The sequence below is a fragment of the Nematolebias whitei genome, chromosome 18 (assembly GCF_014905685.2).
Source record: "Nematolebias whitei isolate Nwh7 chromosome 18, NemWhi1, whole genome shotgun sequence".
Lineage (NCBI taxonomy): Eukaryota > Metazoa > Chordata > Actinopteri > Cyprinodontiformes > Rivulidae > Nematolebias > Nematolebias whitei.
In genome coordinates this window covers 16,614,563-16,628,822 of record NC_056515.1, presented here as the reverse complement: position 1 = coordinate 16,628,822, position 14,260 = coordinate 16,614,563, and the positions used below count along the sequence as shown (strand labels likewise).

Sequence of the window (14,260 nt, the reverse complement as noted above, 5' to 3'; positions counted from 1 at the left end):
GAGAGAGAGATGGGGCGGGGGGGGACTGTTCAGTGATTTGTAGACATACATCAGTATTTTGAACTGGATTCGAAAGTGAACCGGTAACCAGTGCAGGGAGGCCAAAACTGTTGTAATGTGCTCTCTTTTGCTTGTACTGGTTAAAAATCGGGCTGCTGCATTTTGGACCAGTTGTAGTCGTGCAATGGAGGTTTGACTGATACCAAACAGGAGTGAATTGCAGTAATCAAGCCTAGATGTAATGAATGCATGCATTACTGTCTCCAGGTTATTTTTGGACAATATGGGCTTCAGTTTAGACAGCTGCCTCAGTTGGAAGAAACATGATTTAACAATCATGTTTACATGATTGTTAAGTTCCAGGGAAGGGTCCATTATCACTTCCAGATTTGTGACTCTTTGTTTTTCTGACAGGGTTAGAGCGGAGAGGTCGATGCAGTGGTTTGTGATTGTGTCATTGGGAGGGAACAACATGACTTCAGACTTCTTTTCATTGAAACTTAAGAAGTTTAAAGCCATCCAGTCCCTGATGTCAGCTAGGCAGTCAAGCAGCGGTTGAATCAAGCATGTACCATTGTGTCTTAGGGGGAAGTAAATTTGACAGTCATCGGCATAGAAGTGGAAGGGCATGTTGTGTTTCCGGAAAATAGCACCAAGCGGTAGCAGGTATAAAGAGAATAGGAGGGGACCCAGGATGGACCCCTGCGGAACCCCCCATTTAAGCTCTGCCTCTGCGGAACTAAAATCCTTGATGGAGACACAAAAGGATCTGTCAGTGAGGTAGGATCTGAACCAATTGAGGGCTGACCCTGTGACGCCCACCCACTGCTCTAACCTAGCAATGAGGATCTCATGGTCGATGGTGTCGAAGGCGGCCGAGAGGTCCAATAGGACAAGCAGCACAGAATCACCAGTATCTGTGGATCTGAAGATGTCGTTAAAGACCTTCAGCAGGGCAGTTTCAGTGCTGTGGAGAGGTTTAAAGCCAGATTGGAATAGCTCTAAAATGGTGTGACCTTCCAGGAAGCACTTCAACTGGGACTCGACTATTTTCTCCAGTACTTTAGAAACAAATGGGAGTTTGGAGACAGGCCGGAAGTTAGACACGACCGAGGGGTCAAGGTTTGTTTTTTTCAGGAGAGGCTGGACAGCAGCATGTTTAAAGTATTTTGGCACCATGCCAGTGGATAAACTACTGTTTACGATATCAAGAATGGACAGACCTAGAGTGGGAAAAACCTCCTTTAGTAGTCGAGGGGGGACCACATCAAAGGGGGAACCAGAAGGTTTCAAGCTGCACATGACCTGCTCTAGAGAAGATAGAGTGATGGGTTCTAAATGGTCAAATGGAGCTACAGACTGAGGTGGGATGGATGGGTCATGAGTTGGAGGGGAAATGAGAGCCCGAGTGGTCGCAATTTTTTCCAAAAAGAAATGTAAGAAGTTGTCGCACAGCTCAGTCGAGGCTTCCAGAGGAGATGGTTCAGTGAGGTGGAGAACAGAGTTTAGGGTGGAGAAGAGGACACGTGGGTTGCGAGAGTTTGAGGTTATGATATCAGAGAAGTATTTGGATTTAACAGCTTTCACTGCTTTCTGATAACGATGCCAACTCTCTTTAAGTATTTGAAAAGAGACCTGCAGCCTGTCTTTCCTCCACTTTCGTTCCGCCCTCCTACATTGCTGCCTAAGGGCCTTGGTGACGTCACTCAGCCAAGGTTCTTCTCTGAGTTTGGATTTTTTGGTTTTAACAGGTGCAACATGATCCAGAGTCTTTAAGCAGACAGAGTTGAACTGGGATGTCAGTTCCTCAGTGGTGGTGAGAAACACCGGGGGCTGACTTATTATTTCAGAGTTATAAACATCTGTGAAACGTGCGGCAGTGAAATGGTTAATTGCCCGGGTGCTACATCCAGGAATGCACGGCTTAGGAGTTAGATGGGGGAGGGTGAACTCAAACTGGACTGGCATGTGGTCTGAAAAAACATTATCACCAATAACAAGATTACTAACAGTCGCATCATGAGTTAAAAGAAGGTCCAGTGTATGTCCGCGCTCTTGGGTGGGACCGTTTACATGCTGAGTTAAATTAAATGAGTCCAATAAATCTAAAAAGTCCTTAACCAAGGGCTTCTCCAGACAGCATACGTGCAAATTAAAGTCCCCAATAATGAAAACATGATCATATTTTGGTATGATTTCAGCTAAGAAGTCAGAAAACTCATTTATGAAGTCCTTAGATCGAGGTGGGCGGTAGACGAGTGCAAATAAAGTCTGAGGTGAATGTCCGAGTTCAAAGATGCTCAGCTCAAAGCTGGCACAGGGAACTGGGATGGGCAGTTGTTTACAATCAAAAGTTGATTTGAATATTGTTAATAATCCACCACCGCGCCGGCCTTATGGCTGCGGGGCGTTAAAATACAAACAGTTCGGTGGCAGTAATTCCGTCAAGGCGCTGGACTCACCCGGAGACATCCAAGTCTCTGTGATGCACAGAAAGTCTAACTCGAGCTCTTGAAAGTAGTCCCTGAGGATAAAAGTTTTGTTGGTAACAGATCTTGCGTTGACCAAACACATCTGGATACTGTCCAAAGTGGAGCCAGCAGCGGTGGAGTTAGTGCACGCTAATGGCCGCAGATTTTCAATAACAGCCCCTCCAGGTCGGTCCGAGCTGCGCACTGGCCGACAACTCCCATTGGTTACCTGGTCCGGGCACGCGGGAAGCTGGAGATGGAGACCATGACCACCAGCTGAAGAGGAAGATGCAGTGCGCAGGGCTTTAATCTTCACCAGCTGACCAGCACGTTTTCCCCGGCGTCTGAAGCGATGTCTCCGGGCAGGCAGGTGAGGAGCGCAGCGGAGGTAAGCTGGCACGTCCGCCAGCAGGGGGGGAGGAGGGGGGGGGGTTCCAGAGGTATGCTCACAATGATCTAAATAAGCGACTTCAGTGACAGAAAAACGAAGATCCAGAAGCTGTTGTCGGTCATGCATGAGGAGTGAATTCATTCCACAGATAAAAAAGGAACAAAACAAAAATAATCCGAACACCATCAGCAGAGGTGGTTTGCAAGCCATGCACACGGGCGCCATCTTACCGGAAGGTATGAATGGAACCATTCTAACACTGCACCAGTAATCCCAACCCAGTGTTCTAGCCGGGATAAAAGGATACTGTGTCCACAGTATCAAATGCAGCGGTAAGGTCAAGAAGTACCAGAACTACAGACTGACCAGAGTCATTTGCCAGAAGAATGTCGTTGCAGACCCTTTCTAAGGCTGTTTCGGTGCTGTGTAGTTTCTTAAAGCCAGACTGAAAGATCTCAAGAATAGAATTTCCACTCAAGAACTCGTTTAATTGAGTGAAAACTATTTTCTCCAGGATCTTAGAAAGAAAGGGAAGTTTGGAGATGGGTCTGAAGTTTGAGCAGGTTGAAGGGTCAAGTCCGGGTTTTTTATTAAAGGAGTTACCACTGCATGTTGAAAAGCGTCAGGAACTACACTTGTAGCCATACTGCTGTTCATAATGTCAAGAACAGAAGGTCCAATGGAGGGTAGGACTTGTTTAAAAAAACGATGCAGGGATGGGGTCAGCTGGGGAACCTGAGTGTTTCATATGACCAATGACGTCATTTAGAAATGAGAGGGAAATGGGTTCAAACTGGTTAAAGACTGATGTGGAGGGGACAAAGACAGAGGGGTCAGCTGTGGTGTGAGAAATCAGTGACCAGATCATCTCAACCTTTTTAACAAAGAAACTGGCAAAGTTGTCACACATAACTGCAGAGTCTTCCCTGTTGGCAGACTGAGGCACGGTTAAAATGGCGTTAATGGTATTGAAAAGAACGCGGGGATTGTGGCTGTTTCAGGCGATGATTTGGGAGAATTTTTTTTTTTTTTTTTTTTCTGATTTAACAGTGGCCTGGTACTCTTTGTAACATGATTTTAGTATAATAAAAGAAACGTGAAGTTTGTCCTTCTTCCATTTACGTTCGGCTTTCCTGCATTGATGTTTGGCTGCGCGAGTGATCTCATTCATCCAAGGGTGTGGAGTGCGCTTTGGATGCCTAATTTTTAATGGTGCAACTAGGTCAAGCACCTTAGCACAGGTCTCTTGATGTACAGTGACTAGCTCATGGGTGTTCATGGAAGAGGATTCACAGACTGAGAGAGAGTTTTTAGTAAAAGCAGATGAAAAGAGCGCAGCAGTGGAAGGGTTAAATATTCGACAAGGCCTGGCTGGAGGGGGAGGGGGTTTGGAGTCGTTGACAAAAGAAGTGTTGAAAGAAATGGGTTTGTGGTCAGAGAAACTGCATCCCCAATTTCTAACTCAGAAACAGATAAACCATAGGTTAACACTAAATCCAGTGGCCATGCTGGTGAGTTGGTCCTGCAACATTCTGTACAAAGTTCAGAGACTGGATCAGATCTAGAAAGTCCTGAGTCAGCGGCTTTTCAGGGCAACAGACATGTATATTGAAATCTCCAAGAATCAAAACCCAATCATATCTGAGCAGAATCCAAGTTAAAAAGTCAGAGAGTTCAGCCATGAAGTCCTTATTATATTTGGGTGGCCTGTATAACACAGCATAGGATTTGAACAGCCCACCTCAAAGCACAGCAGTTTGAAGCTCAAAAAATTAGTTGGTATCTGTACAAGTTTGCAGTTCCATCGTTTTTTGAAAATAGTTAATAATCCACCACCTTTGCCTGATGTTCTCGGAGCATTAAAATAGGAACAGTCCGGTGGTAAAATTTCCGACAGGGCCATGAACTCATCACAGGAGAGCCACGTCTCAGTCACGCAGAAGAAGTCCAGGAGAAAAAGTCCTTCAAGATGAACGTTGTATTAGCCAGAGATCTGGCGTTTATCAGTGCAATCCTTGAAGGAATCACAGCAGGAGAAGTTGTCCATGAAGTTAAGACCAGCGGTCTCAGATTTGTGGAATTCGACCCACGACTCCAATAACCGGAAGCCCAGCCGCAGCGAACAGGTCTGCTGTGGAAGCGCGACCTGACCCATGGGACCTGGAAGGACTCAGGTGGATCGGCGCAGCTCCAGGACAGGTGATTTAAGATGTGGTCCTCAGTTGAAGAGGAAGCTGCAGCATCAGCCCGATGGGCTTTGATCCTCACAAGATGGCCAGCCCATTTTCCACGGCACCTGGAGCGATTTCTTCGAGTGGGCAGGATACCACGGCGGAGATAAACAGGAACGTCTTCAAGCAGAGGTGGGGGTCCAAGAGGGGGTACAGAGTTACCATCATTATGATCAAACAAAGCAAGACTGGTGGCAGATAGTCGGAGATTTAGGAGTTGATGACGTTCATAAACCAGCAGTGAGTCTATGTTGTAGGTGAAAAATGACAAAAACAGAAAAAACACAATCACTGCAGACAGAGGTGGAGGGCAGGCCATGTACAGCAGCGCCATCTTCCGAAGATGGCGCTGCTGTGGAGGACATTTGTTTGGTGGCTTCTTGGTCATCGCCTTGTTCATTTATTCGTTTTTATCTACGTGATGTTTCTACCTTCTCCATGACTCATTCTGTTCTCAGGGTTCTAACAGAATGATTTTTATTTGTTTTATGGAGCTTCGTTTTAAGCTCACATTTGCCTTCACGCAATTACAGTGTGAGACAATTATTATCAGTGTGAGACAATTATTATTAGTCACAAGTTCATGACTGTTGTTTTTATTGTTACTAATCAGTTCATATCGAAGAGCTGTTGACTTGCTCTGTTCATCGTTACACTGTTACAATTCGTAACCTCTGTTGTTTTCTATTCTCAGCAGCAGGTCTGCTTCTCAGCCTTCTCTTTTCCCCATCGGAGACCCTCTTCTCTAGGGCGCTCCTGCGCATGGAGCGCGTAATTACGCACACAGAAGGCTGAGTGATTCAATGTTTTTTGGTGCAAGCGGGTGCTTCATATTGTGTCTGAATGGACCCAGTGAGGCATAGACTACATCCTGCATCGCCTTTAACCCACTAGCGATAGCCTTACAGGGCGAAGCTTATACAAAATAGAACGTTGGTTACGTACTGTAACCCCAGATTCTATGAGAATAGGCACAGCCCTTTAAGCTCTGGGCCTCACTGGTTCCTAAATGGCTGAAGAAAAAAGCTAATTGGGAGCCGATTACCCGGTTTCACCATAATATACACGGACCAGGGGTGGGGTCCACACAGCAGGTGGGCGTGGACTAAAGTTTTCAGTGCTGCACTGCACACGAAGGGGATAAACCCACTAGCGATAGCCTTAAAGGGCTGTGCCTATACTCATAGAATGTGGAATTACAGTACGTAACCAACGTTTTCCATTAGTAACTAGCAAATAAGGAGCTGGAAGCAACAAAATGTCTATTGATAGCATCACAGCATCAGTTTCATCCTTAAACAAAACAGGAAGCAGCACACCTGCCTCTGGTAGCTGCTTGGCTGGTTTGCAGTGAAGACCTCCCACAAATTTAAAGTTGGGGGGGACTGGGCGCGGAGTCTCCAGGTCCCAGAAGGTTCGGATGAGCCAAACGTCGGCCCTCATCAAGGAGCTGCAGAATCTTCCAGGACTTCCTGTCCACACAGGAAACATAAATGAAAATTATCAAAGTTCATACTCAGTAATCCAGGTAGAAAAATCCTACAGAGTTAAGTCAGGTCCTCTGGACAGTTTTCTTTTGTAGTAAAATATTGTGATTAACTGTATCAAATGCAGCACTGAGGTCTAACAGGACCAGTTTAAACACAAGTCCATTGTCAGAGGCCATGAGAATTAGTAACTTTCACCAGTGCTGTCGCCATGCTATGATGAGCTCTAAACCTGACTGAAAATCTTCAAGCAGATTATTTTGAGATGAATGTTAGATTAGATAGTCTAAAATTGGCCAGAATTCCTGAATCAAGATCAGGTTTCTTAAGTAAAGGTTTAATTACAGCAGTCTTAAAGTGCTGTGGTACGTAACCATTCATTAAAGACAAATTAAGTAGATCCAAAATGTGGATATTAATTAGGGGAAGTACCTCTTTAAACAGTCTGGTTAGGATAGGATCTACCAGACATGTTCATGGTTTGGATGAAGCTATTTTTTAAACAGTCTTTTTATTAAGCTTTTTGTTTTTTGAACACAAACACAATAAGAGCAAAATAACACAAAACAAAATTCCCTCCCACTCCACCCCTCCCACACCGGATCAGTCACACGTACATAAAGATTTTATACATTCAATGACATGTTTTCAACAAATGACAGGAAAGACTGCCAGGTGTCCCATAATTGTCCTGCAGAACCCTTGAGGGTGTATCTGTTTTTTTCTAGATTAATATTATACATCACTTCTCTTATCCAATGTACAGACAGTATGTTGGGGTGCGTGGGTCCTTCCAATTGCACAAAATTAGCCTCCTGGACAGAGGAGAGTAAAAGCCAGTCATATCCTTCTCACGTCTGCTGATGGACATGTCCACTGGGACCACCCCAAACAATTAGATGAGTGGTGATGGGTGTACAGTCCTGCCATACACTCTAGAGAAGATGTCAAATATAGATTGCCAAAAGGTCTCCAGCTTTGGACAGGTCCAGAACGTATGCAAGAGTTTAGCTGGAGTTTGTTTGCAATGATTGCATGCTGGGTCCAGATCGGTCTTGATCTTGGACAACTTGTCTTTGGACCAGTGCAGCCTGTGTACCACCTTGAATTGAATTACAGCATGTCTCAGGCAGATTGAAAATGAATAAATATTCTTAATGATCCTTTTCCAGATTTGAGTCTGATATGGATTCATCCAAGTCCGCTTCCCATTTCAATTTAAGGGAGTCCAAACTGGGCTCATATGAAGTGAGCAGTATATAAATTTTGCTATGAATAGTATTTCAAGGTAGTAATATAATCTAAAATGCATGTGATATATATCACACATAACTAACATAAACTACACAGGTTGTGTGACAAGTTATTGCACAGGTAGTGAGTGACATTGAGATTGAATTATGATGGTAAGGTAGATACATGGATACTGTAGAATACAGTATCGTACATGATACATAGTGACGATAGGTTGTGTAATGTAAAATTTACTATTACATACTGAATTTCACTGTGAGTTTATACCCTGTGTCACTCTGTGGCATGAAAACATCCACTGCAGTAACTATTTAAAGTAATTACCGGTAGTAGCTTAGATCCCCCCCCCCCCCCCTCGTCTTCTTTGCCTTAATGTTGGTCGATAAGGCAGAAATGCCTCACTAAATGCCTCAGGTAACGTCGTAAGCTTCACTACGTCCACCATTACAGCCATGTTGTTTGTTAGTTTGTCTGAGATTAGCTCACCCTGTGTTACATTTCCTCGTGGGCGAAGCGATCATACCATTCATGTAAAATATTTCAGAATATTGTCCATAATTTGACAATGTTCTTATAGAAACAATTCCTGAATGTTGTTCATATTGTGTTAATGCTACATGTTTGTCTCTTGACGCTACATCTGGGTAAGGTTACAGTAGACCTAGCCCACTACTGGAGTTTTAGGTATTTTAAATTACTAATAAACACAATGGATGATGATCATATTGCTTTATCCCTTAACAAAAAGTAGTACATTTGAAGTTTATTTTTGCAAGTATACTTTAAGTTAAGTATAAGTATATCAAGTAAACTACACACCATACTTGTAGTGTACTAGAAGTATACTGATTTAATACTTGTTTGGACTAAATTGGAACATTTTTATACTATTTTTAAGTATATCAAATAAAGTTTATAAAAAGTAAACTTCAAGTACACTTCCTCATTTTTAGTATAAAGTAAGTATACTTGTAGTACACTTAAATAAACTACTTTTTGCTAAGGGATGCTAGGGCATTGGCAAGAAGGAGTGAATATTATTGTTATCGTTTCATAATGGCTAGTGATTTTTTTCCCCCTAAAACGTAACTTAGGCTACACTATGTTTCTTAGACTGTGACTGAAATGAGAGAAGCAGAGCTTGCTCTATTCACACAAGGAGAGCTGTTGGTCAGGCTACTTCTTGTTGTTCCATTAACTCTAAAATAGTTATTGAATCAAGTGTTACTTGTGTAGGTAAAACTAGATGTTTAACAACTCGTTAAAATACACCAGAATGCATGAAATGGCATTTACTTTATTTTAAAAATTCTGGGGGAAGACCCCCAGACCCCCCACCAGTGTGTCCACCCCCCCCCCCCCCCCCCCCACACACACACACACATTACAAACATGCTTCTGACACCAATGGCCACTGTGTTACTAACCATCTTCCAGAGCAGGACCCTCACCCAGACCAAAGCAGGACTCTCACATATACTGTAACATACTACACATCTCATGAAGAACAAGATTATTGACATTTTCATCTGAAGTGGGCCAAGTCACTTATATTAAAAGTAAACTAATGAAAATTGCTGCTGTAATTTGATTATTTTAATAAGCCATGTAACTTGCTACGAGCCCAGGTTTTGAACAGGTGTGATACTGGTGTGTGACCACAACGTGCACATCTGATGTTGCTCACAGTGGTCCTCACTGTGTTTGCCCAGACACATGAAAAATTAGAGGGAACATTGCCTGGGCTTTCAAAATAATTAAGAAAGTATTTTAAAAAACAGACTAAAATTAAGTAAAATAATTAATTTCACATGAACATGTGAATTCACATGACACCTGCAGTTCAGAGTTCAGACATACAAGTAATCAAAATGATTATTCAGCTGACCTTTGACCTCATTGTAGTATGAACTGAAAGTCAGCCTCCAGTGCACTTCGCCTAGTGCTGACGTCATCATGTACGTGATCAAGTTGATCAGCCTCTCCATAATTGTCATGCGATCGCTGTACGGCAGTGGGGCTGCTGGGACAAAAGATGCCGGTGCAAGTGCTTGGCCACAATGGCGTTCCATGGTGCTGCCGAGTGAGAAGCGCAGCGAGAGGACAAGCGGCAAGTTGAGCACGTCAGCCAGCAGGTCACCACACAGTACCATTGGGTCCAGAAGAACTACATCAAAGTAGGAGTCCCTCAGGGTGGTCATGAGCTGCTGGTTCTTCAACATGGCATCACACTGTTGCATTCCAAACTTAGACATCTGGCGTAGGATATCACTGACTGCCATAAATCGCTGTAACAAGGAGGAATTGTGTGACTCGTACATCGAGAAGTGAATAAAGTCCTGAAAAAAACCCTTAAACTCCGACCTGCTGAATGGAACCTAAAACAAAGAAACACACCAACAAAATATTGATCAATTACTGATTAACAACTGATTATTAATGACCAAATACAGATCATCAACTGGTCATCTATTCAATTCAATTCAATTTATTTCTGTAGCTCCAAGTCCCAACAGAAGCTGCCTCGGTGCACTGAACAAAAACATTCAAATACATAAAAAAGACAATTAGTAAAAGTGATCTATCTATGGAAAGAAGCCAGCAGAGTGTGTTGAATCTTCACTTCATCACAGTTTCCCATCCTAACCCCACCCTAACAACAGTGGCAGCGCATGTTCGTTTATTCCAAGAAGAAAAAATACAACAAAGTCCTAGCTACTTCGTAAGTAGATTTATTTAACATGGAGGAAATTTAAATGCAAGTACTGTATACCATGCTCTTTTTCTGTTCAGGAAGCCCCAGTCCACATGTGAGTAATTCATTGTGAGTTGCTGCTGCCACCCTTCCAGAAAAATATGCCAAATTCATCATTTACATAAAGTTATATTGAGAATGTACAACTATCTGATTGGTCTAAACATTTTGGGAGAGCCTGTGGTTGTAAACTTAGGATTTCCTTATTGATTTTTCAGGCTGGACATCATCCAATCCAATCCAGCTGTGACAGCAGCACCTGTTGAAGGATGACACCCAGACGTATATCAAAAATGGGGACTCGAGTCTGTGACTTGGACTCGAGTCGCACTTAAGTCGCACACGCAGTGACTTGAGACTTGACTTTAGACTCATCCTCATAAGACTCGACTCGGACTTGAGGTTTTTGACTCGTGAAGAATGTTTATTTTATTTCAGTGCATTTAACTGCCGTACCGTTTTTAGTGTCGTGATGATGGTGAGTGGTCCAAAAACTGTCCTACTGTTTGTCATTGCATTTGGCTATAAGGACTTCAAACAAGGTTCAAACAAAAGAATAGCAACTTGCAAGGTGTTGAGGCATCAAGTTAAAAAAAGCCGAATCAACAACATCTAATTTTATCAGGCCTTTGAAAACACACCTGGACAAGTTGGTCAATCTGTTTGGCTAATGCTAGCTGTTATACCCAAGAGATGCTAACTTGATTATTTGTATTTCCTGAATATTTGAGAAGAGGAATTGATCTTTGTTTGCTTGTTAGTTGCCAAACCTGTTTACAGAGTACTGGATACATCATTACTGTAGGGTTAATTGATTAAGCTGTGCTTCGATCATGCTGCAATCATTACCATCAAGCTGCTAGCAGGGCCTGCTAACAAGACTTGCTAACAAGATCCTCCATCTGCCTGCACGGATCGAACTCTACAGACCTGTTCAGGTCCGCAGGGAAATCTTGGATGTTCTCTGTCTGCAGGACCTGGTTCTAGACTGCGATCTGTGAGGGCAGCTGCTGTGGTCCTTATTACCATCAAGCTGCAACATATATATATATATACATACATATACATACATACATATATATACATACATACATATATACATACATACATATATATATACATACATACATATATATATATACATACATACATACATATATATACATACATATACATATATATACATACATATACATATATATACATACATATACATATATACATATATTTTTCATTCAACCTTTATTTAAACAGATAAATCACATTGAGCCTCGAAGACTCATTTACAAGTGAGACCTGTTTGGACAGACAAAAACAGTGGTTAACTGGACACATGTAGGAGTTGGAGGCGAAAAAAATTCCTATCAGACTTTTTTCTTGGCTGAGAAAAACCCCTAATATTGAAAAAACACCTCGCACAAACAAGCACATATTTACGTAGACATTCTGCAGAGCAGGAAGAAGGAAGAGACGAGAGCGGTCAACAACGTCTACAGATGCTCTCGAGGTCACTGTAATCAGTCAATGTCCTCCGGTGAGATCCATAAACATTCTCAAGGTATGTCGAGAAATGGCCAAGAATAACCTCTGAGAATCCAGAGTCCTGAAATGATGGCAGATAGTTTTTTCAGCTGGGTTTCATCTGGTTATCAGTTGGAAATTCCTCAGGGAGGGGGTGGTGAGCATCAGATCACATTTTCTCCAGGCGACTTTAGATAAGATGGCCTTCAAGGACAACCAAGGCGACCAAAATTTAGATAAACACACAGTTGTTTTGGAGACAGGCAGAACTTAATGACATCAATCTTGAGTCTGTGTTTGGTCCACTCGGTTCCGAAATGTCCAAATTAACATGGCCACATCGATGGAAATGTGTCTGAGTAAAAATCCCCAAGATCTGATCCATTCAGCCCAAAGCATTTGAGTCTGGGTACTCGAGACATAAAACCAAACCATCATAAAGGCAAGCAGCGTGATTGGGTCCAAATTTGCTGCTGACGACTTCCTTGATTGTAGATAAATACCAGGACCAGCTGAATCCAAAAAGCAGGAACCGGTTATCGTGAATCCAATTAAATATGCGTCCTTAAAATCCACAGATGGCAGCAGAGAGAGACACATCATCAAGTCTTCCAGTCGATGAGATATCCAGCTGCGTGCGTGCCAACAGGGTAAATCGGCTCGCCTAAAGCCTGTCTTCTCTTGATGAAATGTTGTAAATTGAGTTGAGGGACCAACTGGTCAGAACAAGTCCATAATTATGGTTCAGAAGAAACGCAAGAGAGTCTCAGAGTCTCAGAAGCAGTTTCACAGACAGACAGAGCAGCAAAGCAAAGCGGAGAGGGAGGGGGAGGAAGCATCCGATCTCGGCTTGAGCAAGTGGTGAAGAGATATATACATACATACATACACATATATACATACATACACATATATACATACAAACATATATATACATACATACACATATATACATACAAACATGTAAAGAACTCTCGTGAGGGTTTGGACCAAGATCACAACACAACAGACTGACGATAAATAATAAGTGTTTATTGTTTCTAGGAGGGAAGTGACAGCTGGTCTTGGTGCTGGTCTGGGTTCTGGTTCTGGTGTCGGTTAATGGCAGGAGCAATCTAAGAAGCAGAGAACGGTTAGTGGTCGTGCTGATAACCAGAACGTGGAGAACAGTCAATAAGGAAAAACCACTAACCGTCTCAGATGATCTCAAGGGTCCTGAAGGGTGGAAGTGTTCAGATCTGCAGCTGCTGGAAGGGCTGAGTCCGGTGAAGGACGACAGTCGGCCGCAGCTGTCTGCGTGTCCAGAGTCCGTGATCCAAAAGGGGTGGTCAGGCTTTCCAAGGTCCAGTAACGTGAAGCAGATGTCAGGCAGTACCAGAGGAGCAGGCAGATCGGTGGTCGTGCAGGCGTGGGTCGGTACCAAGAGCAGATGCAGAAACAAATCCAAAAGGGCAATCCAAAGAGACGTGGTCGAGGCAGGCAGAGGGTCAAGGAACCAAGAGATCAGGCCAAACAAGAAGGGGAGGACAACCAGAAAGAGGGACAGGTAGCGTGGTGGGCAAGACAAGGAGCAAGGACTTGAACAGGGACAAGAGAGGGGAACAAGGACTACAGGCATGAACGCGAGATATCTACTAACTACTAAGAGTGTTCAACTATCGGGCACCGAAGAGTTGACAGGGTGCTGCTTATAAAGGGTGGAGAGAACAGGTGCAGCCAGTCTGAGATAATCAGGCCAGCTGACTGCAGTGCAGCCAATTAGTGCAGTCAGCCTTCACCAACATGCAGAGTGGACAGACTGGTTCTCCACATACACACACACACATGAGAACCAGGTAGAAGAAGATAAGGAGTGAGGAGGAAAAGAACAGAACAGGACTGAGAAACCAGAACTAGTGAACAGAGTGATAAAGATCTAAACACAGGAACGTGATTCATGACACAAACATATATATACATACATACACATATATACATACATACACATATATACATACATACATACATATACATATATACATACAGTATATACATACATATACATATATACATACAAACATATATATACATACATACATACATATACATATATACATACAGTACATACATACATACACATATATACATACAAACATATATATACATACATA

At 42.9% G+C, this 14,260-nt stretch overlaps 1 protein-coding gene across 1 annotated transcript in view; it reads right to left on the bottom strand.

Annotated features, from left to right (window-relative positions):
• LOC119425071 (UDP-glucuronosyltransferase 2A1) overlaps nt 1-14,260 on the bottom strand; it is a 22,305-nt gene that overhangs the window by 6,097 nt on the left and 1,948 nt on the right. Inside the window, exons 2-3 of the mRNA XM_037692595.1 lie at nt 9,723-10,212; nt 6,417-6,565 (exon numbers count right to left, since the gene is read on the bottom strand). Coding sequence (XP_037548523.1) covers nt 6,417-6,565; nt 9,723-10,212 — 639 coding nt within the window. The remainder of the gene's footprint in view (nt 1-6,416; nt 6,566-9,722; nt 10,213-14,260) is intronic.